Source organism: Bufo gargarizans, chromosome 4 (assembly GCF_014858855.1).
Source record: "Bufo gargarizans isolate SCDJY-AF-19 chromosome 4, ASM1485885v1, whole genome shotgun sequence".
In the NCBI taxonomy this organism is placed as follows: Eukaryota; Metazoa; Chordata; class Amphibia; order Anura; family Bufonidae; genus Bufo; species Bufo gargarizans.
In genome coordinates this window covers 106807179-106835037 of record NC_058083.1, presented here as the reverse complement: position 1 = coordinate 106835037, position 27859 = coordinate 106807179, and the positions used below count along the sequence as shown (strand labels likewise).

The following is a 27859-nucleotide window of genomic DNA, read 5'->3' as shown; positions in this document are numbered from 1 at the left end:
GAGAAGTCAGGGGCAATCCAGGCCTTGTTCATTTTTATAAGAGCATTTTTAGTTGACAGGAGGATACGCTTATCAGTTATTATGCCCCTAGCAGCACTAAATACCCTCTCTGACAAAACGCTGGTGGCAGGGCAGGCCAGCACCTCCAAGGCGTAGAGCGCCAGTTCATGCCACGTGTCCACCTTGGACACCCAATAGTTGTAAGGCACAGAGGGATCATTGAGGATGCAGACACGGTCTGCTACGTACTCCTTCACCATCTTCCAAAATTGTTCCCTCCTTGTGACAGTAGGCCACGCATCAGGGTGAGGGTGCTGGCGGGGTGTCAGGAAACTGTCCCAGGCCATGGAGAGTGTTGCCCTGCCTCTGTTGGAACTGCTGTGTGTTCCCCTTATCTCCCCTCCTCGGTTGCCCAAGGAACTACATACTCTGCCGCTAGCGTTGTCAATTTTTGGAGCAATTTTTCCACAAGGACCTTCTGGTATTGCATCCTTTTGCAAGTCCTCTCCACCACAGCAATGAAAGATGAGAAGTTCTCTTTGTAGCGGGGGTCAAGAAGGATGAACAACCAGTAATCGGTGTTGGCCAAAATGCGTACAACGCGAGGGTCACGGGAAAGTCAGCATAACATGAAGTCAGCCATGTGTGCCAGAGTCCCAACAGACAAGATTTCGCTGTCCTCCTCAGGAGGATGACTCTCAATCTCCTCATCCTCTCCATGGTGGGAGGAAGGAGGATCAGCGCGAGGATTCTGTTGACCAGACTCTTGATTACTGAGACTGTACATTGTGGAAGACACGGTGGTGCTTAATCGACTAGAAGCATTATCTGCTGCAATACAACCGACCACCTGGTCGCACAAGAGAAGTGTCCTGTGCCGCCCTGCAAACTGGGACATGAAGCTAGGTATCATGGTTGAGTGTGTTTCTTGTGCTCTGGCAGCAGGCACAGTTTCACTGCGCACAGGGCCACGGCCTCTGAGTGCACCATCAGCAGCATGGCCACTTCCTCGTCCCTTACTGCTCACCTTCCGCATATTAAATGGTATATACACTCACCTAAAGAATTATTAGGAACACCATACTAATACGGTGTTGGACCCCCTTTTGCCTTCAGAACTGCCTTAATTCTACGTGGCATTGATTCAACAAGGTGCTGATAGCATTCTTTAGAAATGTTGGCCCTTATTGATAGGCTAGCATCTTGCAGTTGATGGAGATTTGAGGGATGCACATCCAGGGCACGAAGCTCCAGTTCCACCACATCCCAAAGATGCTCTATTGGTTTGAGATCTGGTGACTGTGGGGGCCATTTTAGTACAGTGAACTCATTGTCATGTTCAAGAAACCAATTTGAAATGATTCGAGCTTTGTGACATGGTGCATTATCCTGCTGGAAGTAGCCATCAGAGGATGGGTACATGGTGGTCATGAAGGGATGGACATGGTCAGAAACAATGCTTAGGTAGCCCGTGGAATTTAAACGATGGCCAATTGGCACTAAGGGGCCTAAAGTGTGCCCAGAAAACATCCCCCACACCATTGCACCACCACCACCAGCCTGCACAGTGGTAACAAGGCATGATGGATACATGTTCTCATTCTGTTTACGCCAAATTCGGACTCTACCATTTGAATGTCTCAACAGAAATCGAGACTCATCAGACAAGGCAACATTTTTCCAGTCTTCAACAGTCCAATTTTGGTGAGCTTGTGCAAATTGTAGCCTCTTTTTCCTATTTGTAGTGGAGATGAGTGGTACCCCGTGGGGTCTTCTGCTGTTGTAGCCCACCTTTCTTTCCTATTCTGACATTCAGTTTGGAGTTCAGGAGATTGTCTTGACCAGGACCACAACCCTACATGCATTGAAGCAACTGCCATGTGATTGGTTGACTAGATAATTGCATTAATGAGAAATAGAACAGGTGTTCCTAATAATTCTTTAGGTGAGTGTATGCTCACACGTACAGTAGCACAGATTTTGTAAGTGTATGCGCAAATAAATTAGACTGAATGTCATTGATATTGTTGGCTGCATAGCAGCCAACAAACATGCGGGGAGGAGACTCGGGCATCGTGCTCGAGCACACGTGGTATTCGGCCGAACACTGCGATGTGCCGAGCATCTCGATCCTCAAGCCAAACTGGTGTTCGGCCGAGCATGCTCGATCAACACTAGTAATAACTTTGGAACTTTTACTTATCCAGGCCATTCTGAGATTGTTTTGTTGTGACACATTGTACTTCATGATAGTGGTAAATTTCAGTCAATATTTTTCATTTTTATAAAAAAATAATAATATTTACAAAAAAAATGGAACATTTCTCAACTTTCCAAATTTCAATTTCTCTGCTTTTAAAACAGATATTGATACTTCTTATAATAGTTACTACTTTACATTTCCCATATGTCTACTTTATGTTTGGATCATTTTGTGAATGCCATTTAATTTATTTGGGGACGTTAGAAGGCTTCGAAGTTTAGAAGCAAATCTTGGAATTTTTCTTAAAATTTCCCAAACCTACTTTTTAAGGACCTGAACTGGTCTGAAATCACTTTGTGAGGTTTACATAATATAAACCACCCAAAAATTACCCCATTTTAGAAACGACACCCCTCAAGGTATCCAAAACTGATTTTACAAACTTTGTTAACCCTTCAGGTGTTCCACAAGAATTAAAGGAAAATGTAGAGACAGAAACACCCCATTTGTGATCGCAAACTGCTGTATGGGCACACGGCAGAGCGCAGAAGGAATGGAACGCCTTATGGTTTTTGGAGGGCAGATTTTTAAGCTGCCATGTCACATTTGAAGACCCCCTGATGCAAATCTAGAGGAGAAACTCTAAAAAAGTGACCCCATTTTGGAAACTATGGGATAAGGTGGCAGTTTTGTTGGTACTATTTTAGGGTACATATGATTTTTGGTTGCTCTATATTACACTTTTTGTGAGGCAAGGTAACAAAAAATAGCGGTTTTGGAACCGTTTTTATTTTTTGTTATTTACAACGTTCAACTGACAGGTTAGATAATGTGCTATTTTTATAGAGCAGGTTGTTACGGAAGTGAGAATACCAAATATGACTACTTTTTTTGTTTGTTTGTTTCAGTTTTACATAATAAAGCATTTTTTTAAAAAAAAAATTTTTTTAGTTTCTCCATATTCTGAAAGCCATAGTTTATTTTATTTTATTTTGAGTGACTGTCTTATGTAGGGGCTAATCTTTTTCAGGATGAGATGATGTTTTGATTTGTCCTATTTTAGGGTACATATGACTTTTTGATTGCTTGGTACTACACTTTTTGGGCTGTATGGTGACAAAAAATTGCTTTTTAAACACAGTTTTTATTTTAGCTCAGAAAATTATTGGCACTCTGGATTCACACCAAAAACTTGGGTTCTTAAAATATAATCAAATTATTAGTAAATACAATCCCAATATAACAATAAATTTCTAATAAAACCAGTAGTTAATAAAATTGTGTACACACCTATATAAAGTTGTTTATAAAATGTGATATAGATAATAGTCTGTATGTACACAATTTTGGATAAATCTGTACTAAAAAGAAAAAGAAATAAAAAGCATGCGAAGCAATCCTTATATATTCAGAATAAAATATTTGCAACAATAGGCATGTAAAACAATCCTTGTATATTCCAAATAATATATTCGCAATAATAATCTTATATCTCTTGCACCATGCAATTAATGCAACAATGCTTCCACACTGAAGTCCAGCTTCTGTTAATCTATGTCCATAGCAGTAACCGTTTTTTACGTGTCCTTTTGAATGCCACTTGTTTGTATAGCAATGGATATATCCGATATAGCTGATTCACAACTCGTTAGTAAAAGTTCACGATCATTTGTACTTAGCCTAGGTACCTTTTAAAACAAGCTGCAATCCTTCTCATGTTACGGCAAATTCCCCTTTATATTCACCCCATATGCGCACTAACTTACAGTTTGTTGCTGAAAGATCTCAATTGCAAGCCGAACGTGGCATCCCACGTGTCACGAAGCTTGACGCGATCTTACCTCAGTGCGGAGTTTCTGTTTGCTCTCGTACGCTGGGGGATAATATCAGCTGGGTACCGTGGTTGTTCGTAAACCGTGCAGCAATGATAATAGCAGGTACAGATTTTTCTTAGAAATTACGGAGCGCTTTCAAGCACTTTCTTTGATCCCTTCTTCAGTGCTTGACCACTGAAGAAGTCCCGAAACGCGTCTGGTATAGGAGGACCCCCGAACTTTTATGTGACTGTAGACCAGGAATTAATAGTACATCGGAGCGCTCCGTAATTTCTAAGAAAAATCTGTACCTGCTAGGGCTCGGTACGTCACCAAGTCTAAGAAAACGTCACTTCCGGCGAATAATTTTCTATAAGAAAACGGGGCAGAAACATGTGGAAAAGGTAGGACATGGATGTATGTTATATGTATGTCTGTCTTGTACTAATGGAACAAAGTCCTTAATCCCAGACAACCCCTTTAAGTCCGGGATTACCATTGGCTAATAGATAAGGTTCTGAATGGGGCAACCTCTCTATTAACTCAGAATTCCCTAATAGATTTGAACTATAAACCCACTTTATATTACTTTTCAAATTTACAAAAGCATTTCCCTCCCCCTTCTGCTGTGATTCAATCCTTCTTTTAATCTAAAAAAAAAAGATTTCCTGAATGTAATGGAAATCTAGCCCATAGTTTTTAACCCCTTGAAGACCGGGTCATATTTGCATTTTTGATTTTTTCCTTCCCACATTCCAATAGCCATAACTTTTTTATTTTTCTGTTCACATAGCCATATTAAGGCTTATTTTTTGTGGCACAAGATGTATTTTTTAATGCCACCATTTAATTTACCATGTCTTGTATTGAAAAACTGGAAAAAAATTATTTGTTGGGTAAAATAAGTTTTAACATGATGGTGTTCACTGTACACTAAAAATGATATGACGCCCTTTTTCTGTGGCTCAATATGATTGCGGTGATACCAAACTTGTATGGTTTTTATTTTGTTTAATTACTTGCCTTCCTCTGGATCAACTTGCAGGATGACAGGCCGAACTGGATGGACAAATGTCTTTTTTCGGCCTTATGTACTATGTTACTATGTTACTATGTTACTTAAAAAAAAAAAAAATCCTTTGAAAAAAAATTCTTTGCATCGCCGTATTCTGACAGCCATAACTTTTTTATATTTCAGTCTACAGAGCTGTATGGGACTTGTTTTTTGCATTACGAACTGTAACTTTTATTGGTACAATTTTTGTGGTATGAATGACTTTTTGATCATTCAATTTTTTTCGGGACGACGACAAGAAGACAAAAAAATGTTGAATCGCGTGTTTTTCATTTTTTTCTGTTACAGCATTACAGGAAATTTGTAAAAATATTTTAATAGTCAACATTTTCGGAAACGGCGATACCTAATATGTTTATTTTTATATTGTTTATATATTTTTTGATGTAAAATTAGAAGGGGGTGTGATTTAACCCCTTCACGCCCAGCACCGCACATGTATGGCACTGGGTGGGTGTATAAAGATGGCGCTCGCTCCTGCCCGCTGCAGCAGGAGCCATAGCCGCGGGTGGCCACCTGCTTCTTTTAGCAGACACCCACGGCTCATGTCTGCAACTGGCAGTAATGCCGATCGTGGACATTTAACCCCCCCAGATGCCATGGTCAATCCTGACCACAGTATCTGAGCACTCTTAAACTGAAACTGCGCACTTTCGGTGTTGCTCCGGCTCCCCCGTGTGGCGATCGGAGGAGCTGGAGCATGTATGCAGCAGCCCCTGTCTTTTTGAATGATAGGAGGTTGCTGAATAGTATTTCCTATGGAGCCCTTGCCTTTAGGGCTCAATAGGAAACTATTAAAATCATCATAGATTCCAATGCAAGTGATTGATTGTTATAGTTTAAAAAAAAAAATAAAATTATAAAACATAAAAATTCTAATCACCCCCTTTTTCCTAAAATAAAAATAAAAGAACTAAAAAATTTTTTAAAAATACACATCTTTGGTGTCGCGATGTGTGAAAATGCCTATAGTATAAAAATATAAAAATATATTCCCCATACGGCAAACAGCAAAACGTAAGAAGGGTCCAAATGGTCGTTTCGCCATTTTTGGTTGCTTAATTATGATCAAAAAGTCATACACACCCCAGATTGGTATTAATGAAAAGTTCCGATCGCCCTGCAAAAAATGAGCCCCCATACAGCTCCATACACATAATTGCAAAAAAGTTATCGGGGTCAAAATATGGTGACAAAAAAATAAAACTGATTTTTTTCCCCACATTTGAATTTTTTTTAAACGCAAGAAAAACTATACATATAAGGTTTTGCTGGATTCGTACTGACCTGTAGAATAAAAGTAACCAGTCAGTTTTATTGCACATCGAAACCGTAAATAAAAAAACTGTAAAACTGTGGTGGAATTGCATTTTTTTTGCAATTTCACCCCATTTGGAATATTTTTCCCGCTTCCCACTACATCATATGCAATATTAAATGATGGCGTTGGAAAGTACAACTTGTCCCGCAAAAAAAAAGCCCTCATATGGCTATATGAAAAGACAAATAAAAAAATTATGGCTCTGGGAAGGCAGGGAGCACAAAACGAAAACGCAAAAAAAAAAAAAAAAAACTCCAGGCTTGAATAGGTTAAACTTTTAATATTTTGGTGTTTGTTTTTCTTAACTTTATTTAATAACTAGCCCACTTAGGCCTCTTGCACACAACCGTATGCACTCCGAGATATTTGGTCCATGAGCTGGCCATATGTCCCAGGGGGGCATTGATCGTGCGCACGGGAGCATACAGCATCATAGATTACAATGATTCTATGGACGTCGGGCCACCCTCAGGACTATTGTCCCGCACTCATATGATCATCCTAATCTATGATGCTGTGTGCTCCCGTGCGCACAATCAAAGCTGCTCCGGGACATATGGCCCACTCACGGACCATATATCTCGGAAGGCATACGGTCGTGTGCAAGAGGCCTTAGAAGGCTAGAACCTGGGATATTTAAATCCCTTGTCCTATTCACCCTAACAGAGATCTATTACGATGAATAGGATTCTGCCTTGTGCATAGTTCAGCAGGCAGATTACCATGGCAGGCCTGGAAGGCTTTAGCAATGACCAGGCTGCCAAGGTAACTGATCGGAGCCCCGCAATTTCATTGAGGGGGCTCCGATTGGAAGGCTGAGGGAGCCGCATCCCTTTGCCTAACTCCATAGATGCAGTAATCAGCGCTGAACCCGGTTTCTGAAGGGATAAATGATGGGGTTTGGTGGGATCACTGTTCCCACGTCATTGCAGCCGGGTGCCTGCTCTGTGATACATGCACGTGTCACATACGGGAGAAGTGTGTTCCGCCCTGATCTCCACCTTCACCTCTGTCCCTGCCTACTTGCATGGTCCACCCTAGGCGACGGTCTACAACTTGACCGCAGTCCATAATCTGAGTACGTCCTGGGCCTTAAAGGTAAGGATACAATAAAGGAGAAAAGAACAAAGTGACAGGCAGGCACTGAGGGGTTAATCAAATATCAAAAGTCAATACGAGCCGAGGTCAGGAGCCAGGAGGAACAACAATACAAAAGGGAAAAGCAAGATCAAGTCAAACGCACGCCGGAGTCAAAGCCAAGAGGTCACCTCAAATGCAGGAGGTAGCAAGAGCGAGGTCAAAATATGGAGCCAAGGTCAAAACCCAACAAACACTAACAGACGATATGCTGGTGAATAAAATAAGACCTATCACAGGCAACCTGTGGCCAGCAGGCTGCCTGTTTAAATAGCCCTGGCTGATAAGTCACATGACGTGACCAGCGTCACGTGACTCACTGTACACAGCCCAACACAGCAGTGCACCGATCATAATTATTGGCGCTCAGCTCCTCTGCCGCTCGCCTGCTGCCATGGAGACGAGGACGCAGGCTGCGTTCTTGACCCTCTCCTTGCGCAGGGAGCCGGCCCCGCGTTACAGTACGGCATTATGTGTTAAGGGGTTAATGGAGAAATGTTATCACAGACTATTTTGGATAGTTTGGGATACAGAACTAGAAGTCTGGGCTTCATAATAATTATAAAACTTTTGTTCTGCAATGAATGATTTTCTCCTGTTGCTTCATTACTTTTATCTCCACGTGTACCCCTTTTACTTTCCCATATCCCTTTCCACGCAGTGAGTGTACCTATCGATTTGGTCCCTTAGCCATCCATTTCTTTTCATTACATACTTAGTCGTACTTCAGATGAGTAATCTTCCCTCTTTGTTACAACTTGATTGTCTCCTATATTCTGGTCTACTCCCTCTCCACCTTCGTCAGTGTCCTTTGTTTGATTAGTTTACTCCATGAACACATTTCCTCATTAGTAAATGCTAATGGAGTATTTGTAAGGGCTTGGCAAACCAGCTCTCCCAAATTATACTGGGGTGTCTCCCAAAACCATCCACCCAGTCATGTTTCACTTACTCCCTCAGTAAAGGTGGAGACCTGATGGTGACAACACAGAAATAAAACAGTTTCATGTCATTAGATTTTGGTTTAGTCATAAGAAATGCCTTACACTTCATAGGACGCAACGTGATTTTATTTATCAATTAAGGGGAATTTTGTGGACCCTCCTATTTTCCTGCAGAGGAATATGGTAATGTAACTTTTTACATCATTGTGCTCAGATGCCTTGTGAAATTCCTGAATTTTGTGCTCACCATGGCATATTTCCCTGTTTTCACTGTAGCCTTGTAGAGCCAAGCTAAAATGGTTGTGTGACTGTCAATAGGGTCTACGGTATATCAATCACTGATTTCTACTGGATGGGTATGGTTATATCAATGTCTGGGATGAATTTTAAACATCCACCTTCATGGTCATTAGATAATTTATGATGGTGCAGCTGCAATTTATTGTAGATGTCTTAATTTATCGAACAATTTTTTTTATCATCTTTTACTATGATACTATTTATTTCTTACTTATGCTATTATGTATTATAGAAAAGTGAATGTATTTTAATCTAGCAGTAGGGGTATTCCCATCTTAGACAATGGGGGCATAACGCTAATATATGCCCCCATTGTCTGATAGGTGCGGGTCCCACCGCTGGCACCCGCACCTATATCAAGAACAGAGTGGGGAGTGCTGTGGCTGGAGGACCCCAGATTTCCCAGGGTCTGTCCACCACCAAGCGCTAATACCCCGCCTCTCCCATAGAAGTGAATGGGAGCGTGCCGAGCATGCGCGGCCCATGCTCCCATTCATTTCTATGAGGCAGACGGCAATAGCTGAGCCAGCGCTCGGCTATTTTAGGCTGCCCCATAGAAATGAATGGAGGGGGGCATGTGCAGTGCGTCCTCCTTCACTTTCGGGGCTCCATTCTCGATATAGGTGCAGGTGCCAGCGGTGGGACCCGTACCTATAAGACAATGGGGGCATATCCTAGCGATATGCCCCCATTGTCTGAGATGAAAACACCTCTTTAAGCAATATGGTATATGGCACATATGATGTTATGGCGTTCCATATTTACTTTTATAGGTTGGTGGAAAGAAAGAAATCTCTAAGGGTATGTTCACATGGGCAAAAAACATGTCCGAAAGATCTGACTATTTTATTGACTCAATGTGGCTAATAAGTGTGTGGGCACCTTCTGAGGTCGCAGCACTCTTTCCAGTGTGTAAACTGTGGCAAGATTGGGCAAGAAGTTTCTCTTTTCAGTGCGCTGAAAAAAGAAGCATCAGTCCTGCCTCCCAATTTACTAACATTGCTACGCTAGTTTTTGGTGGAAAAAAAAGTCACAAGACCCCGTTTGGCGACTTTTAAAACATCCTTGCAACACAATTTTGTTGCACTGGCGCTTCTACGTTGTCCTTGCAACTGGGGAATGGCGGGGGCCAATCTAGGGCTATCGGCCCCAGCAAATTCGCTAATATTTACGCCTGTTTTCAGGCATAAAAGGGACTGGAGTATACTTCAAACTAGGTGCATGGGTAGCCTAAAATAAATTATGGGCATCCTCTGTCAGCGCAGGTGCTATAAAAGACCAACATAAAACTCTGGTCTTTAACAAATTACCCCCTAGGGTGTTTTTCCAGCTCATTTTGCCATGGTTTCAGTGTCAAAATCAGCATAAAAAAACTAACAAAAACAAAGCTAGAGCTACATAGCAAATTTTGATCACATGGCACTTGTAGATATCATGTTGTGAATGAAGAGCTTTTCACTATAGAAAAAATTTAAGAAAACCAGTCAGCAGGAAATTCAATAAACCAGGCACCAAGTCTTGTAGGGTTAGCTCAGCTTAATGTAATGATACCTTTCACTTGCAATCTGGATTATTCTTGAGAAAAAGTACTTTTAATCCATAAGCAAATGAGCAGTTAAAGGGCTTCTGTCACCCCCCAAAAGTAATTTTTCGTTTTTTGGCTACTTAAAATCCTTATACATCGATTTTTCAATATATAGTGCTCTTAGCCTTTTTCGTTCACTAGTTTCTTTAAAAAACAGACTTTTATAATATGTAAATTACCTCTCTACCAGCAAGTAGGGCGGTAACTTGCTGGTAGCAGCCGCATCCTGCTTTAAAAAAAAAAACGCCCCCTCCTCCTGTTGATTGACAGACGTCCTCTGGCTGGCCCTGTCTGCGTTATAAATCTCGCGCCTGCACCGTACCGGTCTTCAGTCGGCGCAGGTGCGCTGAGAGGAGGACGCTCGCTCGGCCGCTCCTTCCTCAGTGCGCCTGTGCCGAGTGTAGATGTGATATCATCGGCGCAGACGCATTGAGGAAGGAGCGGCCGAGCGAGCGTCCTCCTCTCAGTGCGCCTTCTCTCTCAGAAGGCTGGTACCCTGGCCAAAGGCTCGAGGCCCATGGTCTGTGGCAGAGTATCTCCGCCTCAGTATCTTCTTCTGGTTACTCAAGAGGTCTGTTGGGTCTCCTCTTCTAAGCATTGTTCCCTAACTGCAGAACACTAGGAGATCTGACCGCTCTCTTTATATACAGTTTCTAAATGAACTAGAGCCTTCTAATGGGAGAGGTGGAGTGGAGAAACTCAGCACAAACAAATACAATGTTACACTTTCCATCTCTCATAGACTTGTATTACAGATTCATTGATACTCAATAGCAATGACACATCAGTTTTTTCAGACAAAAACAGGTTTTCAGAAACAATAACATTCACCTGGCATTCAAAAGGTCTTTTGTTGGTTTTTTTGGTAAACAAGTCTGGCTTTTTCCCTCCAAAACATGCTCTTCTTTAAACCTTTTGGTAACTGTTGAAAATAGCTTCTCATTATTAGCTAGAAAGTCCCAAAAGTCTCTTAGTATTCATTAACCCTTTCCACAGTGCTGCGCAAGTACAGTGTAAATGAGCAGGATATATATGACAACATACATATTAAATGTAGTTGCACAGTATTAAACAGTATAAGTAAATGTAAATGCAGTATAAGTAAATGCATGTTAACCCTTTAAAGTAAAATAAATTAAGGAGTTGATGAATTTGCATAGGGGAAATAGGGCCAAATGTCCACAAACTAAAAGAGATAAAAGGAAAAATGAAAGGACTTCTATTTGAACACTTTTTTTTATCCACTCATGACTTTGCCTAAAAAGGAATCAAAAACTGCATTGCGTGATTTAAAGGAGATGTGCCATGTTTTAAAGTTATGCTATAGATAGAGAAATACTAACTGATCAGCAGGGGCCTCTCACCATCCTCAGAAAGGTGCTGCTCTACTCATGCTATGTGGGTCTGATAGAGCTAGCTGAGCACTGTACTTGGCTATCTGTGGCAGTCCCATAGAATGTGATTTTATTTATCAATTAAGGGGAATTTTGTGGACCCTCCTATTTTCCTGCAGAGGAATATGGTAATGTAACTTTTTACATCATTGTGCTCAGATGCCTTGTGAAATTCCTGAATTTTGTGCTCACCATGGCATATTTCCCTGTTTTCACTGTAGCCTTGTAGAGCCAAGCTAAAATGGTTGTGTGACTGTCAATAGGGTCTACGGTATATCAATCACTGATTTCTACTGGATGGGTATGGTTATATCAATGTCTGGGATGAATTTTAAACATCCACCTTCATGGTCATTAGATAATTTATGATGGTGCAGCTGCAATTTATTGTAGATGTCTTAATTTATCGAACAATTTTTTTTATCATCTTTTACTATGATACTATTTATTTCTTACTTATGCTATTATGTATTATAGAAAAGTGAATGTATTTTAATCTAGCAGTAGGGGTATTCCCATCTTAGACAATGGGGGCATAACGCTAATATATGCCCCCATTGTCTGATAGCATCGGGGTGCATGCTCACCTTGCCGCTCCATTAGAATGGGGAAAAAGAACCCCCATTCTTGGCATCATTAGGGGGCCCCAGCAATCAGACACCCAATGATCAGTTAGTTACTCTGCATGACCCCTTTAAAGTCTTTCCTTTATATCCTCCTCCCATGAAGATATGTCTACATGTGGTCTTTTTGAGGTTTTTCCTTTATGGATTCAGCATTTATTTTTTTTAAATAGCAGCAACCTATTATCCTGTCATTTTAAAGCAAAAGCAGCAAACGTGTATTTTTATCTTTGCTATGAAAAAATGCACCAATCTATGGGTGCAGATCTGACGTGGGGAATGTAGAAAACTATTCCCTTGGTGGATCTGCTGTATCTGCTTACTATATCCTGTTCACCAGACAGATAAGTAGACATTACTGGCTTTATCCATCTTCAGGAATGTTTGCTGGTGGGAGAACTGTCTACAGCAGGGATCAGCAACCTTCGGAACTCCAGCTGTTCTGAAACTACAACTCCCAGAATCCTTCTTTCACTTCTGTGGGAATTATAAGAACAGACTAGTAAATTTGAATGCTGGGAGTTTCACAGCAGCTGGAGTGCTGAAGGTTGATGATCCCTGGTCTACAGGTTCAGGATATAGAGGTGAAACTCGAAAAATTTGAATATCGTGCAAAAGTCCATCTATTTCAGTAATGCAAATTAAAAGGAATTAATGCAGCCTAAAATTTTAATTTTGTGAAAAGGGTCAATATTCTAGGCTCAAAGTGTCACACTCTAGTCAGCTAATTAATCCATATCCCCTGAGCAAAGGGAACCTCAAAATTGTGACTTTGGGGTTTCATAAGCTGTAAGCCATAATCATCCAAATTATAACAAATAAAGGCTTGAAATATCTCGCTTTGCATGTAATGAGTCTATCTCATATGTTAGTTTCACCCTTTAAGTTGCATTACTGAAATAAATTAACTTTGCACGATATTCTAATTTTTTGAGTTTCACCTGTATATACTCAATGAACAGGGAGATTTCTCATGTGAACAGAATCTACGCCTCTATGACTATGTGACTACTAATCTTGTGCTGTTCTGAAACCTCTCATTTATCAGACGACACCCAGTGGGCGCTGCAAAATATTTGGCAGCGATGCTATATCATTTAATAGAAGAAATATTGTTCCCAATAAGGATTTCCGCTGCCCACGTGAATGTAATACAATCTACTATTAACATGACTAGTGTTTATGCTGTGTACATACTGTATATTTATTGCTATATACATTGAGGAGCCTAAGGGAATAGTCCCAAATTGCAGAAATCTCTAACTTAAAAACTGTTCTGTACATTTTTGAATGTGGTTACCTCTGCAGGAGGTACCGCAAGCTCCTGAGGAGCCGGAACCAAGGATGGGAGTGGCTCTGGCTGCATAGTCTATCACAGTGGCTTTCCTCTCACCAATGCTCCCTAGAGCCAGGGCAGTGAAAGAAGGGTGCACACTTTCTTTCCTCGGGGCACACCCTGATGTTTGGACTCCTGACACATGGTAATTGGGTGCCCTTGGTGTTGTGTTTTTTGGTGTGGTTGGAAGGCAAGAGATGTTGGTGCTGTGGCCAAGCAAAAGTTGTTGGAGTCAGACCAAATGTAGAAAAATAAACGCATACCTCCCAACTTTGTAAACGAACAAAGAGGGACACACTAAGCCACACCTCTAACTCCGCCCAAAACATAACTGTACACCTAATCCCACCCAGTCCCCTTAATGCCCCAGTAATTATTCCCCTTCATGCCACCGCACAGTATTTATGCCCACATTGTGCCTCCTTCACAGAATTATTCCCAGCTGTGCCCCCAGTAATATGCCCAGTTATGCGCCCCTAGTAATATGCCCAGCTGTGCCCCCAGTAATATGCCCACATTGTGCCCCCAGTAATATACCCACATTGTGCCCCCCAAGTAATATGCCCACATTCTGCCCCTCAGTAATATACCCACATTGGGCCCCCTAGTAATATGCCCACATTGTGCCCCCCGTTATATAACCACATTGTGCCCCCAGTAATATGCTTCCATTGTGCCCTCCATAAATATGCCCACATTGTGCCCCTCATAGAATGTAAAAAAAAAATAAACACCACATACTTACCTTGTTGTTACCTTGACATCGGCTGCTCTAGTCTGTGAAGGAGGCGGAGCCGAGGCTGACTGCTGGCCCCCTGCACAGACCAGAGGTGTGGAGAGCCGACAGGAATGATGAAGCAGGGAGCTGATGCCGGCGACACCTGTCTGCTTCATTATGGCAATTGTCTCTGTTTCATATGGATGCAGGGACAGCTGCCAGAAAACGTGACTTACCTCCCCTTTACCGGGACAGCCACTGAAATCTGGGACTGTCTGGGATGGTTGGGAGGTATGTAAACGACTCTTTTTACTGAAGGGCAAAATGAGGATTGAACACAATTCCAACAATTCACAGTTCAGGTTTTCACAGATGGTTCTTTATGGGTATAGACCAGGTTTGAGAATGTGGTACTCCTCTCCTCTACAGAATCAGAGGCTAGCAATACCAATTTAGCTCAGCTGTAGTTCGCTACTGCGGAGTACAGGTTTAAGATAAGACTGGCCAGGTCGTGTCTAAGTGTTGATGGTGTCTTAGCAATTTCCTAATCACAGCAGTAATGTCTATGGCTTTTGATAGAAGAGTACATTACTGACTCCATTTGCTCGACCATTACAGCTCATGGAACTTCCAGCTCTGCCCTCTTTCTCTTTTCCTGGAGTACCGTATTGCAAAGATGTTCTCTCTTGATGGTTCATGCAGAGATGGTTAGTCTGTATAGTGTGAGGCCTAGTACTGAGGAGTGAGGCCAAACACAACCTCTCACTATGAACTACCCTAGACTGAGGTAGTGGTGGAGCTAACCAGTCCACCTTAATCGTCCTCTAGAGGCTACCTCAGGGTTGTTTAACCTTGTAGAACCCATACAAAAACCATGCTGATTAGGTATACAGTACATAGCATTAAACGACATAACAAACAATAAACAATTTGCAAGTAACCCCAGCTCTGGGATACTGCAGATGCACATGGATTTCCGAAAATTCACTGTTATACCAGATACAAGGTCTTGTAGGACTAGCTCAACTGTATGTAATGATGCTTTTAACTTAGTTATTCATTGCTTAATTCTGGAGAATATGGAAGCATTTATCATCTCCCTGTGCCAGATAATTGGCGTTAAAAAGTCGCAAACTACATGTTTGAATTTTTTTTTTTTAAGTTGCAAAAGGTTTTTTACTAGAGATGAGCTTATTTCTCAAAAATTCGATTCCGGTTTGCCGAATTTTCTGAAACAAATTGGGTTAGATCCGAATTTATTTGTGGTGAATCACGTAAAAAATTGCTATTTCCTGGCTGCAGAAAGCCTTTATAGGGATGTAGAACACTGTGCCTTGCTTTAACATGCATAGGGAGTCTGCTGTGGTAGTGAAATAATACTGCGAGTCCGTATGACATGCAGATAACAGGCGTCGCTCTTAGAATCACTGCACACTTCACTTCTTTGGGCAGTTACGGGACCAAAACTGACCAAATAACTCAAGTGTGAACTTAACCTTACAGGTCAATGTTAGTGCCAGGTATAAAGAACCATGCAGAGGCCCAAGATCCTACTACTACGTGAAAGAGCGCACTCCTTTTACACCATTTCACTGATTCCACATAGATTTCTATAGAACCTGTTCTATTAAACGCATATACAAGTAGAGGTCCCCCCGACCTAGTGGAGTGGGTGTCAGTAGTAAGTTTCTGTTGACGTCACTGATTATTTTGCCCTTCCTCTGATCCGTCAGAACAATGACTCCCAAAAAAGGATCCTGTCTGTGGAGCATCCACCTTCACTAGGTCAGCATTTGGTCAGTAATCCATCAGTATTGCTAAAGCCCCCCAAAAAACAGGAGTGGATCCAAAACAGAGATGACAAGTAAATGGAATATTTGCATGTCTTCTGTGTTTTGTACCCACTCCTGCTTTTGGCCACGAAATCATAAGGCAATTCTGATGCAAAATAGGGACCATGTCATGCAGGCCTTACAGCTGTTACATAGACAGGATCCGTTGTGCGTCTTATTTTTCCTTCCTTCTGACAGATCAGAAGAAGGGTCAAATAAATGATGATGTCAGCTAGGCCAAAAGGCAAAATAGTGGCCCAGTCATGAAGTGGGGAGGGTGGGAACAGCATGAGAAGTCCACAGAGTGTCCCTATGACATAGTGGTGAGGTGGAAGCAGCATGAGGAGACCACAGAGTGGCCCAATGACAGAGTCTGGAGGTGGCAGCAGCATCAGGAGTAGGTCACAGAGTGGCACAATGACAGCGTGGAGGTGGCAGCAGCATCAGGAGGCCACAGAGTGGCAAAATGACAGTGTAGGGGTGGCAGTAGCAGCATCAGGAGGCCACAGGGTGGCACAATGAGAGAGTGTGGAGGTGGCGGTAGCAGCATCAGGAGGAGGCCCCAGAGTGGCACAATGACAGTGTAGAGGTGGCAGCAGCAGCAGCAGGAGGCCACAGAGTGGCACAATGACAGAGTGTGGAGGTGGCGGCAGCAGCAGCATCAGGAGGAGGCCACAGGGTGGCACAATGAGAGTGTGGAGGTGGCAGCATCAGGAGACCTGAGTGGTGAGGTGGCAGCAGCAGCATCAGGAGGCCACAGAGTGGCACAATGACAGAGAGTGAAGGTGGCAGCAGCAGCATCAGGAGGAGGCCCCAGAGTGGCACAATGACAGAGTGTGGAGGTAGCGACAACAGCAGCATCAGGAGGAGGGCACAGATGACAGTGACACAATGACAGTGTGGAGGTGGCAGCAGCAGGAGGAGGCCACAGGGTGGCACAATAACAGTGTGGAGGTGGCAGCAGCAGCATCAGGAGACCTGAGTGGTGAGGTGGCAGCAGCATCAGGAGACCACAGAGTGGCAAGGTGACATAGTGTGGAGGTGGCAGCAGCATCAGGAGACCACAAAGTGACCCGGTGACAGAGTGGAGAGGCGAGCGTCAATACCAGTACTGGCTGAAGATGCAGGGTTAAAGAAGGAGCACTTGGCATCAGATGTGTGGCATCAGGTGGGTGGCAGCATCAGAATAGTAGCTGAGGCAGGTAGCAAGAAGAAACTGGTCTCTTTTGTCAAAGTGTTGGTGTGGCACCATGGATGATCTAGTCTGATGCATCAGGCATTGGTGGGTGGAAATCCTGACTGATCCACGCCTGATTCATCTTGACAAAGGTCAGTCTCTCCACATTTTGGGTGGACAGGCGAGTTCTTCTTGGGGTAAGTATGGCCCCCGCCACACTAAACAACCGCTCTGATTCCACACTACTGGCCGGGCAGGATAGCTTTGCCAGGGCAAACTCTGCAGCCTGGGGCTGCCGACCCAAGCGTTCCTATTATAATCCGCTATTGGTTCCCGTCCCTTCTACTACGTGGGTTCCTGCTTCATCATTTTCCCCCCAAGTACCCCAATTTTTATCTACTCAAATTAATGTGGATGTCACCAATTTTTCCGCTTATGATTTTTTTCATTTATTTGTGGATTATAAAGTCCTGGAATTAATTGTGCAGCAGACTAATCTGTACACCACACAATTTGCTGTACAAAAGCCCACATCGATTTATATAAGATGGTGGACCTCACAAGTGTCCCTGAAATTAAAACATTTTTGGGACTTACCCTGGACATGGGCATTGTAAAAAAAGCCATCTGTCTGATTGTATTGGGCTGCGAGTACTGTCCACTCAATCCCTGTGTTTGCAGCAGTTATGTCCCAAAACCGCTATGAAGCCCTAATGCGGATTATGCATTTTTCAGATAATTCCCAAGTCCCCCCCAAATCTGACCCAGCCTACGACCGCCTAAATAAATTGAAACCCTTTATTTGCCTTCTTAAGGATTTATTCTTAAAATGATATACCCCTGATAAAAATCTATCCGTCGATAAATCCTTTTTTAGTTTTAAAGGCCACCTTTCCTTCCGTCAGTTTATTGCCTCCAAGCGTGCCAGATATGGGGTAAAATTATATAAGGTGTGCGAGAGCACAACCTGCTACACCTGCGGTCTGTCTGTATATGAGGGCAGAGACTCCCAACTTAACCCGCCAGGCTGCCCTGAAAATATTGGGACAGCGGGAAAAATGATGTGGGATCTATTGGCGCCATTCCTACACAAAGGGTACCACGTGTACACTGATAATATTTATACCAGCATACTCCTTTTTAAATCCCTTCATGCTGCAAGCACAGGGGTTTGTGGGACAGTCCATAAAAATAGAGTGGGATACCCACAATCACTGGTGTCCAAGCGTGTGTAGAGAGGAACATCCTTCGCCCTTGCATGTGACCAGCTGCTTGCAGTAAAGTGGAAGGACAGGAAGAATGTCTCCATGCTGACCACTGTGCACGTAGACACCACGGTGGCAGATAAGGAGAGGGGGGTTACTGCTGACAAACACAAACCGGTCTGTGTGACTGATTATAATACATTTATGAGATGTGTAGACCTCTCGGACCAGGCGCTTCAACCCTACCTGGTGCAGCGAAAAAAACAGGGCCTGGTATAAAAAGGTAGCAATCTACTGACACAGTGAGAGGTTTGGTCTGGGAAAACTGTTATTTTCCTCCCAGCATGTGCTGCTGGGCTTATTTACAGCCAGGTGAGGTCAAATACCAGACCAGATTTTAAATGCCGATCCGGGTTTTGGCAGCACCCGGTTGTCCTTAAATAGGCAGCTGGGCTCAGAAGCCAGGTCTCTGTGTTGGGATCTGGAAGCCTTGTGTCTGGATGAAGGATTGCTACCTGTGTGACGTGAAAACAGGTTGATGCTGCTATCAGCAAGGACTCTTTGAGGCAGAATTCCCACATGGTGTGAATTACCACCAACACCGCAAGGTGACTTTTTGTTTGAATATGACTGTTTGTTTTGTCACTTGCCTAAAGTGTGAATAAAAAACTGAACTGTTTGATCCAAAGAACTTGTTTTTTCCTCTATACTTTGTCCTCTAATCCTGTCTACCAGAGCGAGTCCCCACACTACCTAATTCAGATTGCTACCTATAATAGTTCTGTTTTATTTAAGAAAGGCCCAAGGAACCCTCAACTTCCTCGAGTTCTGGGAGATGGTGGTTGAGAGTCTCCTGTTTTGAGTCCCCCACACCTGGGCAAGCCTTTGAATCTGAGGATGTTTGAAGGCTTTAAGAACACCACTTCCCTCACCCCATCCCTGCCACTGCCAGCAAGATATATCCTCAGAAGCGATGCCGGGTGTGTAGCAAACATGGAAGGAGGAGGGACACCCAAATTTACTGCCCCAGTTGCCCATCACAACCAGGCCTCTGCAATTACACCTGTTTTGAGACATAACATATGGTGGCTAATTATTAATTTTATTCAATACCAAAAAGGGTGGGTGGGGGAGTCTTTTCAGGAAATCAATTTATTTTCATTTTCTGTTTAGTTTGTGGACTTTCCAGGGAGGGAGGGATCCTTTTGGGATGGGTTGTGGAGCAATTTTTATTTTTTCAGACATTGGAACAAATTTTACCTTTTCTGATTTGTTTTTTTAATTTTCATAATTTAATTTTTTTATGACTATGTCCTGCCACACAAAGCTGTTAATTCCATTCACATTACTGTATCATGATTTCAGCATGATATTTTTTTATTTGGAGGATCTCTAATAATTGAGTTGTTCCTCACCAGTACACTTTCCTCACCAGCGCTTAATTAAGAAAATTAGAAATCCTGACATTTTTGGAATTAGTGATCCATTACTGTTCCTACAGACGGTTCTGCACACTGTCCTTTTATATATTCTGTAGTTGACTGGTTGATTGTGTACATAGTGGTTTCTAGTGTTGGGCGCGAATTTTCGAATCGCGAATTTTAATTGCAAATATCACCACTTTGAGAATTTGCTTAGATTTAGAATATAGTGCCATATGTTTGTATTCTCAAATATTCTAGATTTTTTTTTTATCAGTAACCTCCCTTCTTGCTTGTGGGCCAATGAGAAGGCTGCAATATATTTGTCTGAGCTTAGCAACCAATAGAAAAGTTGCCTCCCCTTACTATATAAGAACCTCCCCAGCAGTGATTTTCTGTAGTTTTATGCAGTTCTGAGAGAGACAGCAGTGTCATTGCTGTGCTCTGTGCTTTACTGTTTAATTACATTGGATAGTTAGTCAGTTAGCTCATATATATAATACAGATAGTTAGTGGGAGATAGTCAGTGCAGGTTAGATCCTGATCAGTGGCGTAGGGATCGCCATAGCAACCATAGCAGTGGCTATGGGGCCCTACGCCACTGGGGGCCCGTCCGGACCGCATTCATTTTTTTATTTTTTTATTAACACACACAGGCACTGGCAGCCAGGCCCGCCCGCCCGCCCAGTGTAGTGGGCGGGCGGTCCGCGGCTCGGGCCTGGCTGGGGATTGGGAAACAAAGGAGTAGACAGGTCATGTGCTCCGCCTCCTTGTCTCAGACTCCCGGCGGCCGGCGTCGTAACGTCACTCACTCCGACATCACGCGCCTGCTCCGCCTGCTTCTAAAGTGGGAGGAGCATGCGCGTGCAGCGTGACGGAGTGAGTGACGTCACGCTGCCGCCGGCTGCCTATTTTGAATGTGAAGAGTGGGAGCCTGCCTGCCCGCCCGTGCCCAGTGTGCCTAACTGCCCATGCCCAGTAGGCCAGAAGTGAATGGATTCTGATGATCTTCTTTTCTGCACTGCCAGCAGTCTGCCACAGTAAAAAGAAAAAGTCTGGAGTGGAGAGGAGTCCTGACTGTCCCCGACTCCCCAGTAAGTTAGTGAAGTGTCAAGTGATAGATAAGGATTATTAGATAGTAGTATACATACTAGTACATACTTTGAACAAGTTTATTATTTACAACTTAAAGGGAACCTGTCACCAAAGAAATCGCTTATTAAGCTGTTAATACTATTAACAGCTTAATAAGCGATTATTTTGGTGACAGGTTCCCTTTAAGTTGTAAATAATAAACTTGTGCATATGTACTAGTATGTAGTACCTTATAGTGCTGCAGAGTAGTTTCCTAATGCACTTTTTCTTCGTTTAGCTGCATTTAGCCTCCTTGAGAAATCAATGTTTTATTCAGTCGCTGCCCCCTGCTTCAAGTCAGGTTTGAAGTCAAGGGGGCAGCGGCCTAGGTGTCTCCAATGCTGCTCTCCCCGCCTCCCGCTGCCTTTATTGACAAGCCGGATCTCAGTGCTGGGACCGTTCTCCCAGCCTGCATGCGCAGTAAAGGGCTGCTGTAGCCTGTAGCGCGATCCCGGCTCCAGCTCGTACACTCAGCCGGCTTCAGTTTCGCTACTGCGCATGTGCCCGGCATCTTCTGTAACTGCGCTAGTATGTAAGGCTGGCGGGCGCATGCGTAGTAGCGAAACTGAAGCCGGCTGAGTGTACGAGCCGGAGCCGGGATCGCGCTACAGGCTACAGCAGTCCTTCACTGCGCATGCGGGCTGGGAGCGCGGTCCCGGGACTGAGATCCAGTGTGTCAATAAAGGCGGCGGGAGGCGGGGAGAGCAGGATTGGAGACGCCTAGGCCGCTGCCCCCTTGACTTCAAACCTGACTTGAAGCACGGGGCAGCAGCTGAATAAAACATTGATTTCTCAAGGAGGCTAGATGCGGCTAAACGAAGAAAAAGTGCATTAGGAAACTACTCTGCAGCACTATAAGGTACTATTTACAGCTTAATAAGCGATTTTTTGGTGACAGATTCCCTTTAAGCTCACTTACATAAGGAACGCGGCGTCCGTTTTACAATAGTTGCCGGGGTCAGTCACTATCAGGGACACTATTATGGGGGGGGGCCCATAATTTTTTTTTGCTATGGGGCCCATGCATTTCTAGCTACGCCCCTGATCCTGATATAGTGTAGCTGATTCGGTTCTGCTGTCCATACATACATGCTACAGACATAGTGCTGTGATGTCACAAGTTCACAACAATACTTAGTGCACCAATCAGTAATATGTAATCAGACCTGCTAAAATGTGAAGTTGCACGTATTGGGCAAATATATGCGCATCATTAATTGCAGATTTGCGCAATCGCGAATATATTGGAGCACTCTACAGTATCTGCATATAAAGCTATGGGGCCAACCATTTTCTCTCGTCTCAGGAAACTTCTAGCAGCTTGAAAAATTTAGCAACAGTGACCCATACGCGCATATTACATTGCCGATTTTCGCAATCATAAAAATAATCGCAAATTCTCGAATTCGCAAATTTATGATGAATATTCGCCCAAATATTCGCAAAATATCGCAAATTCAAATATTGCTCCTGCCGCTCCTCACTAGTGGTTTCTACCTTGCCGGGCAGGGGCCTGTTATGGTGTACCGCGTCACTTAGCACATTCATCTCTCATATAGGGATTGATGGGGATAAAGAGACGTTGTACGACCAGTCACTGTCCTTGAATGCCAGCTTGTCATTACAGCCCTATCGGTGTTCTTGTATCTTGTGAACAAATTGGAATTTGCAACATAGTTTTTAGACATAGACATTTTGCTCCGTTTTCTTGGACATGTTGCTTTTCACTACAGTTCATATTTTTTTTTTCCTGCAATAAGTAATTATATGTCAGACCAAAACGCTGCTCACAACAGCATCAGAATGACAGAAATGCAGGACAACTGCTTTGTTGGCGAGACATAGTCATATGTACAGGCAAATGCCTTTTTAGAAATCTGCCTCTCTTATAAGATTCACTTCTCATCTGTACGCGTCACAAAGATTAGAATGTGCCATATTTCTAAGACAGTAACAGGGTTACCCATCTAAAAAGTGTTTTATTATCATCCTATAATAATTTTGCACTCAGCATGCTCACTACACCACTAGATGCATGCTTTAAGGGATCTAGGTTTTAAAATGGGGTCATTTATAAGGGTTTTCTATCATTTTGCAGCTCAACGCCATTACATGTGTGCAATAGGGCCTGAACCATTTTCAGTTTATTATCTGAAAGGCCCCAGGTGCTCCTTTATGTTTGGGCCCTGCCGTGTGTCAAGACATAAGATTATGTCCCCAATGAGGATATTTTTGAAGACAGGAGAAATGGGGTCATACATTTTGGGGTGTACTTCTTCATTTTCATGTGCTTCATGTGAAAAAAAACTCTTTAAATTGACACTTTTGTTTAAAAAAATTAAAATGTTATATTTTTTCACCTTCTTAGCATTAATTTCTTTAAATAACTAGGGGGTCAAAAAACTCATTAAACACATAGATGAATACGTTAAGCGGTCTAGTTTTCAAAATGGGGTCACTTTTGGGGGGATTATATTTTTCTGACACTTATAAGCCTCTGCAAACTTGGCTTGTTGCAGGAAAAATTATGTACTTCAAAAATTTTCAAATTAATGTTTAAATAGTAAGTCTCCTAAATAAAAAAAAGTTGAAGGTTTTTGGAAGTGCAGTCAAAATAAAGTAAAGATGTGGAAATATATTCCTGATAAAAAAAAATAGTATTTATGTACGTATGTGATATATTGCAGTTAAAAATAGGAAAATATGCTAATTTTTTTAAATTTTCATAGATTTTAAAGTTTTTTAATAAAGATATGCAGATTTTATCGGTAAAGTTTTACCACCTAAGTAAAGTACAACATGTGACGAGAAAACGATGCTAGAATTACTTTGATGTGCAAAACCTTTACGAAGGTATTCTCTGCTAAAGTGACACGTCAGATTTCCAAAATCTGGCATGGTCATTAAGGCCCAAACAGACTTGGTCACTAAGGGGTCTTTTCTAGCACTGTCCCTAGCGCCTGCTGACGTCTCTCCCTGCACTAAGTACACTGGAAAATGGCTGAATCCAAGATGGCTAAGGGTATTAATAGGGACATCACAGGGGCTGGCTGGCTGCTGATTGGCTGCATGCATGTCATTATGGGTGATCCCTCATTCCCAGAGTTCCTTGCTCCATGTTCTGACATGTGCAGCAGCCATTTTAGGAAAAAATGTGATTCGTTTCCACGAAGCGTGATGAAATTCGGATTCGGTGCGAATCAAATTTTTCCTGAAATTCTACTTCGTCAACTTCGATTCTCTCATCTCTAGGTTTTACTCTGCCCTCACCACTTTACAGAAAAAATTATGTGGCAGATTTCTGTTTGAAGCCAGATTTTTGTTTAGGTGCATCCTCCAGCAGCACAGCGGATATCAAGACCATCAAGACTAGCGTAGAAAGCGCCAGACTTCATAATTCTTCTCTTAACGGCTCATGCACACAGCCATATTTTCTTTCAATGTCCATCCTTTTTTTTTTTTGGCAGCCCGTATGTGAAACCATTCACTTCAATGGGTCTGCAAAAAAAATAAGAAATGACTCCATATGCATTCCGTTTCTGTATGTTCGCAAATCCATTACGCCAAAAAATAGAACATGTCCTATTCTTGTCCGTTTGGAGACAAGGACAGGCATTGTTACAATGGATCCACAAACAAAACAGATGCAACACGGACATCACACAGATGTCATCCATTTTTTTCCACATGTGTCTTTTGCGGGCCGCAAAATACATACGGTCTAAGTGCTTTTCATCCAAATTATCAGTTAAGTGTAGAGAGGGTGAGCCCAAGCTACTCTGTGCACCCTTGCTCCTTCTGCTTCCTCTGCCAGTGCCTCCCTCTCAGAGCAGACAATATGACTATGCAGAAACCTAGCCCTGTCAAGAAGGCAAAAATAGAAAAAAAAAGGGAGTGTAAGGGTCCATTCACACGTCCGTAGTGTATTGCGGATCCGCAAATTGACAATGGGATAAGAATAGGACATGTTCTATTTTTTTTACGGAGCCACGGACTGGAAGATCGGGGGCGTGCTCTGAAAATGCGGATAGCGCACAATTTGCGGAATGGGTGCGGACACATTCACGGACGTGTGAATGGACCCTAAATGGGGGAAGTAGGGGTAAAAAAGAAAGGAAGGGCTCAGAGGTCGGGGGGGGGGGGATGGGACTAAGAAAAGACGGGGAAAAAGGGGGGGGGATTAGGGTAAGAGATAGAGGATAGATAGAGGATAGATAGAGGATGGTGGGAAGAAGAAAATAGGGCGCCTGGGGATGCCAACTGTCTAAACCAAAAGGAAGGAAAGAAAACTCAAGGCTGCTCACACCCAGTAGAACCAAGGTTCAACCGGCCTGACTAGCAGGCCGCAATAAATGGTAGATACACAGAAAAAAAGAGAAGCCAGTGAAGCGCCAAGTGTTGAAAATAAAATAAATAAATAACCAATAAATGTGGCTAATCAAGGCCTACAGGGCCACCCTAAAGATATTGAGAAAGGAGGCCATATGGTGTGAAGCCAATTGAAGTGGTAAAAATGAAAGATTAAAAGGTTTTTACATTTAGAAATATGGTTAAAAACAATACTTAAAGTGAGTACAGATCAATTACTATATTACTCAGTAAACTATGCACACAATCATGTGTGTTACTCACTTCACAAGGGGAGGTGGCACAAGATAAACTCAAGACTCTTGACCCCTCCTCGCCGAGAACGCCAGTAGAATGTTCGTTCCCCTGTCGTACTATTGATTGATGACCCGATGGACTTCAGACGTAGAACAGGTAACTTTTATTGTATTCAGCTCGACGCGTTTCAGGGCAAAATAAAAAACCCTACCTCAAGAGGATATTGCAATACAGGTAAACAAGTGATTATCAACAATTTATAGCTGGTCACATTAAGGAAAGCGTCCCACGTGGTGGACCGCCCACTCCCGATCACGTGACCTCGAACCGGAAAGTGCGTGGAACGCACACCCAACTGATCCCACTCCATTATTCAGAAACCAACAGATAAACACATAAATAATGATTGTATACAATAGATATGGCAGTTGGGCCACATTGTTGGCCGAGCCCCCACCTACTTGGGTGGCTCCGGGGCCTGTAAAAGCGCATTGAATGTTGACTTCCGGTCACGTGGTGTTAGAGACCAGACCTGTGTTCCACTGGTGGAACGCATAGCGGCCGTAGTGCGACATCAAATACATTTGTGAAAATTAAAGAATCATTGAAAACAGGTGACCCACTAATGGGTAGGTATATATAGCTATATACAATAAGGAAGAAACAGGTGACCCACTAATGGGTAGGTATAAATAGCTATATACAATAAGGAAGAGGGCAAAATAAAATATAGTAAAATAAGATAAGATGTATAAAAGACTCAAAGCTTCTGCGTTCCACAGTGGAATGCAAGGAGGATTTTTATTTAAAGGTACAGGGAATCAAACAAGTCACACACTAGGACAATGGCCAGTTCTAATAAATAGAGGGAATGAAAGGAATAAATACAGGGGAGGTGGTTGGATATAGCAGTACATATCCGTAATTAAATTAAAAAATAAAATAAAATACTCAAACAATTAGAATAAACACTTAGTATTGGTATTTGTACATGCTCTAAATATATGTGGAAAATGCCAAATACAATGATAGGGTTACAAACAATTAGAATTTAAAAATACCCAAGATCTTGAAATGGATATAATTTGGCCCTAAATGTATATAAGGATCATGCCAACATAGCATGATCCCCATATATAAAGAGGTTTCAATTTCTTCTGGTTTTATATTCCATACTCATTAGTGACTATACTCTAAAGCAAATGGGGAAAGGGTGTTGAACCTATAGATCCAATACATTTCTCTTCTGCACAGTTAGGAGTAGGATTGAAGAACTGCATCTATGGGGGTCAATTTTAGGTCCGAGAAGTTGCCCACGTGTGTTTCAGAATTTTTTTTAGACCCCCTATGTTTCAAGTACTGCAGCTGAATATTGGAACAATGTTGATTAATTCTTTGCCTCACTGGGTGGCGAGGCCTACAGTATACCTGTATATTGTAGGCCACAAGGGCACTTCAGCATATAGACCACATACCTGGAGTTGCAGTTCATGTAGTGCTTAAGGAAAATAGATTCCCTGGTATTAGAGACAGTCATTACATTGATATTGTCAGAAATACTGAGACAACACATGCATCATTTGGAGCCACATCTAAAGGAACCCTTAGGTCATTGGAGAGGCCCGGGTTTTGGAAAAGTGAAAAGTGATACTGGGTTTGGTCGGAATGACCTTGCCAATGACTGGATCTTGGTGGAGAATTGACCAGTGTTTTTGAAGAGTCAGTTTGATAGAGTTGTGGAAGAAATTATACCTAGTGAAGAAATTCAACTGTACATCCTGTGATTCTGTTTCAGGGTTAATGGTACGAGGTTTTAAACAGTCTGCCTGGCTCTCTTTCAGAATTCGGGACCTGGAGGCTCGAACAAGCTCTTTCGGTTACCCCTTGTCCCTAAATCTTTTTTGTAATATTTCTAATTGGTCGGCTAGGATCTTGTTTCATCTGTCCGTAGGGGATGTTATTTTTCCATTTGTGGAAATGGCAGCTACTGAAGTCTAAATAACTATTGGCTTCCACTTCTTTGAAGTGGGTGCTT

The 27859-nt window shown here is 42.6% G+C and overlaps 1 protein-coding gene across 4 annotated transcripts in view; it reads left to right on the top strand.

The window, feature by feature from the left end:
• The window catches only part of ARHGEF4 (Rho guanine nucleotide exchange factor 4), a 229001-nt gene that overhangs the window by 30168 nt on the left and 170974 nt on the right, over positions 1-27859 (top strand). The window contains exon 1 of one of the 4 annotated variants that reach the window (XM_044291398.1): positions 8574-8677. The exons of 2 other annotated variants lie outside the window; for them this stretch is intronic. In XM_044291398.1, coding sequence (XP_044147333.1) covers positions 8675-8677 — 3 coding nt within the window. In that variant the 5' untranslated portion in view covers positions 8574-8674. Of the gene's footprint in view, positions 1-8573; positions 8678-11859; positions 11902-27859 lie in introns of those variants that run through there. One more of the 4 variants, XM_044291397.1, reaches the window with a different exon arrangement.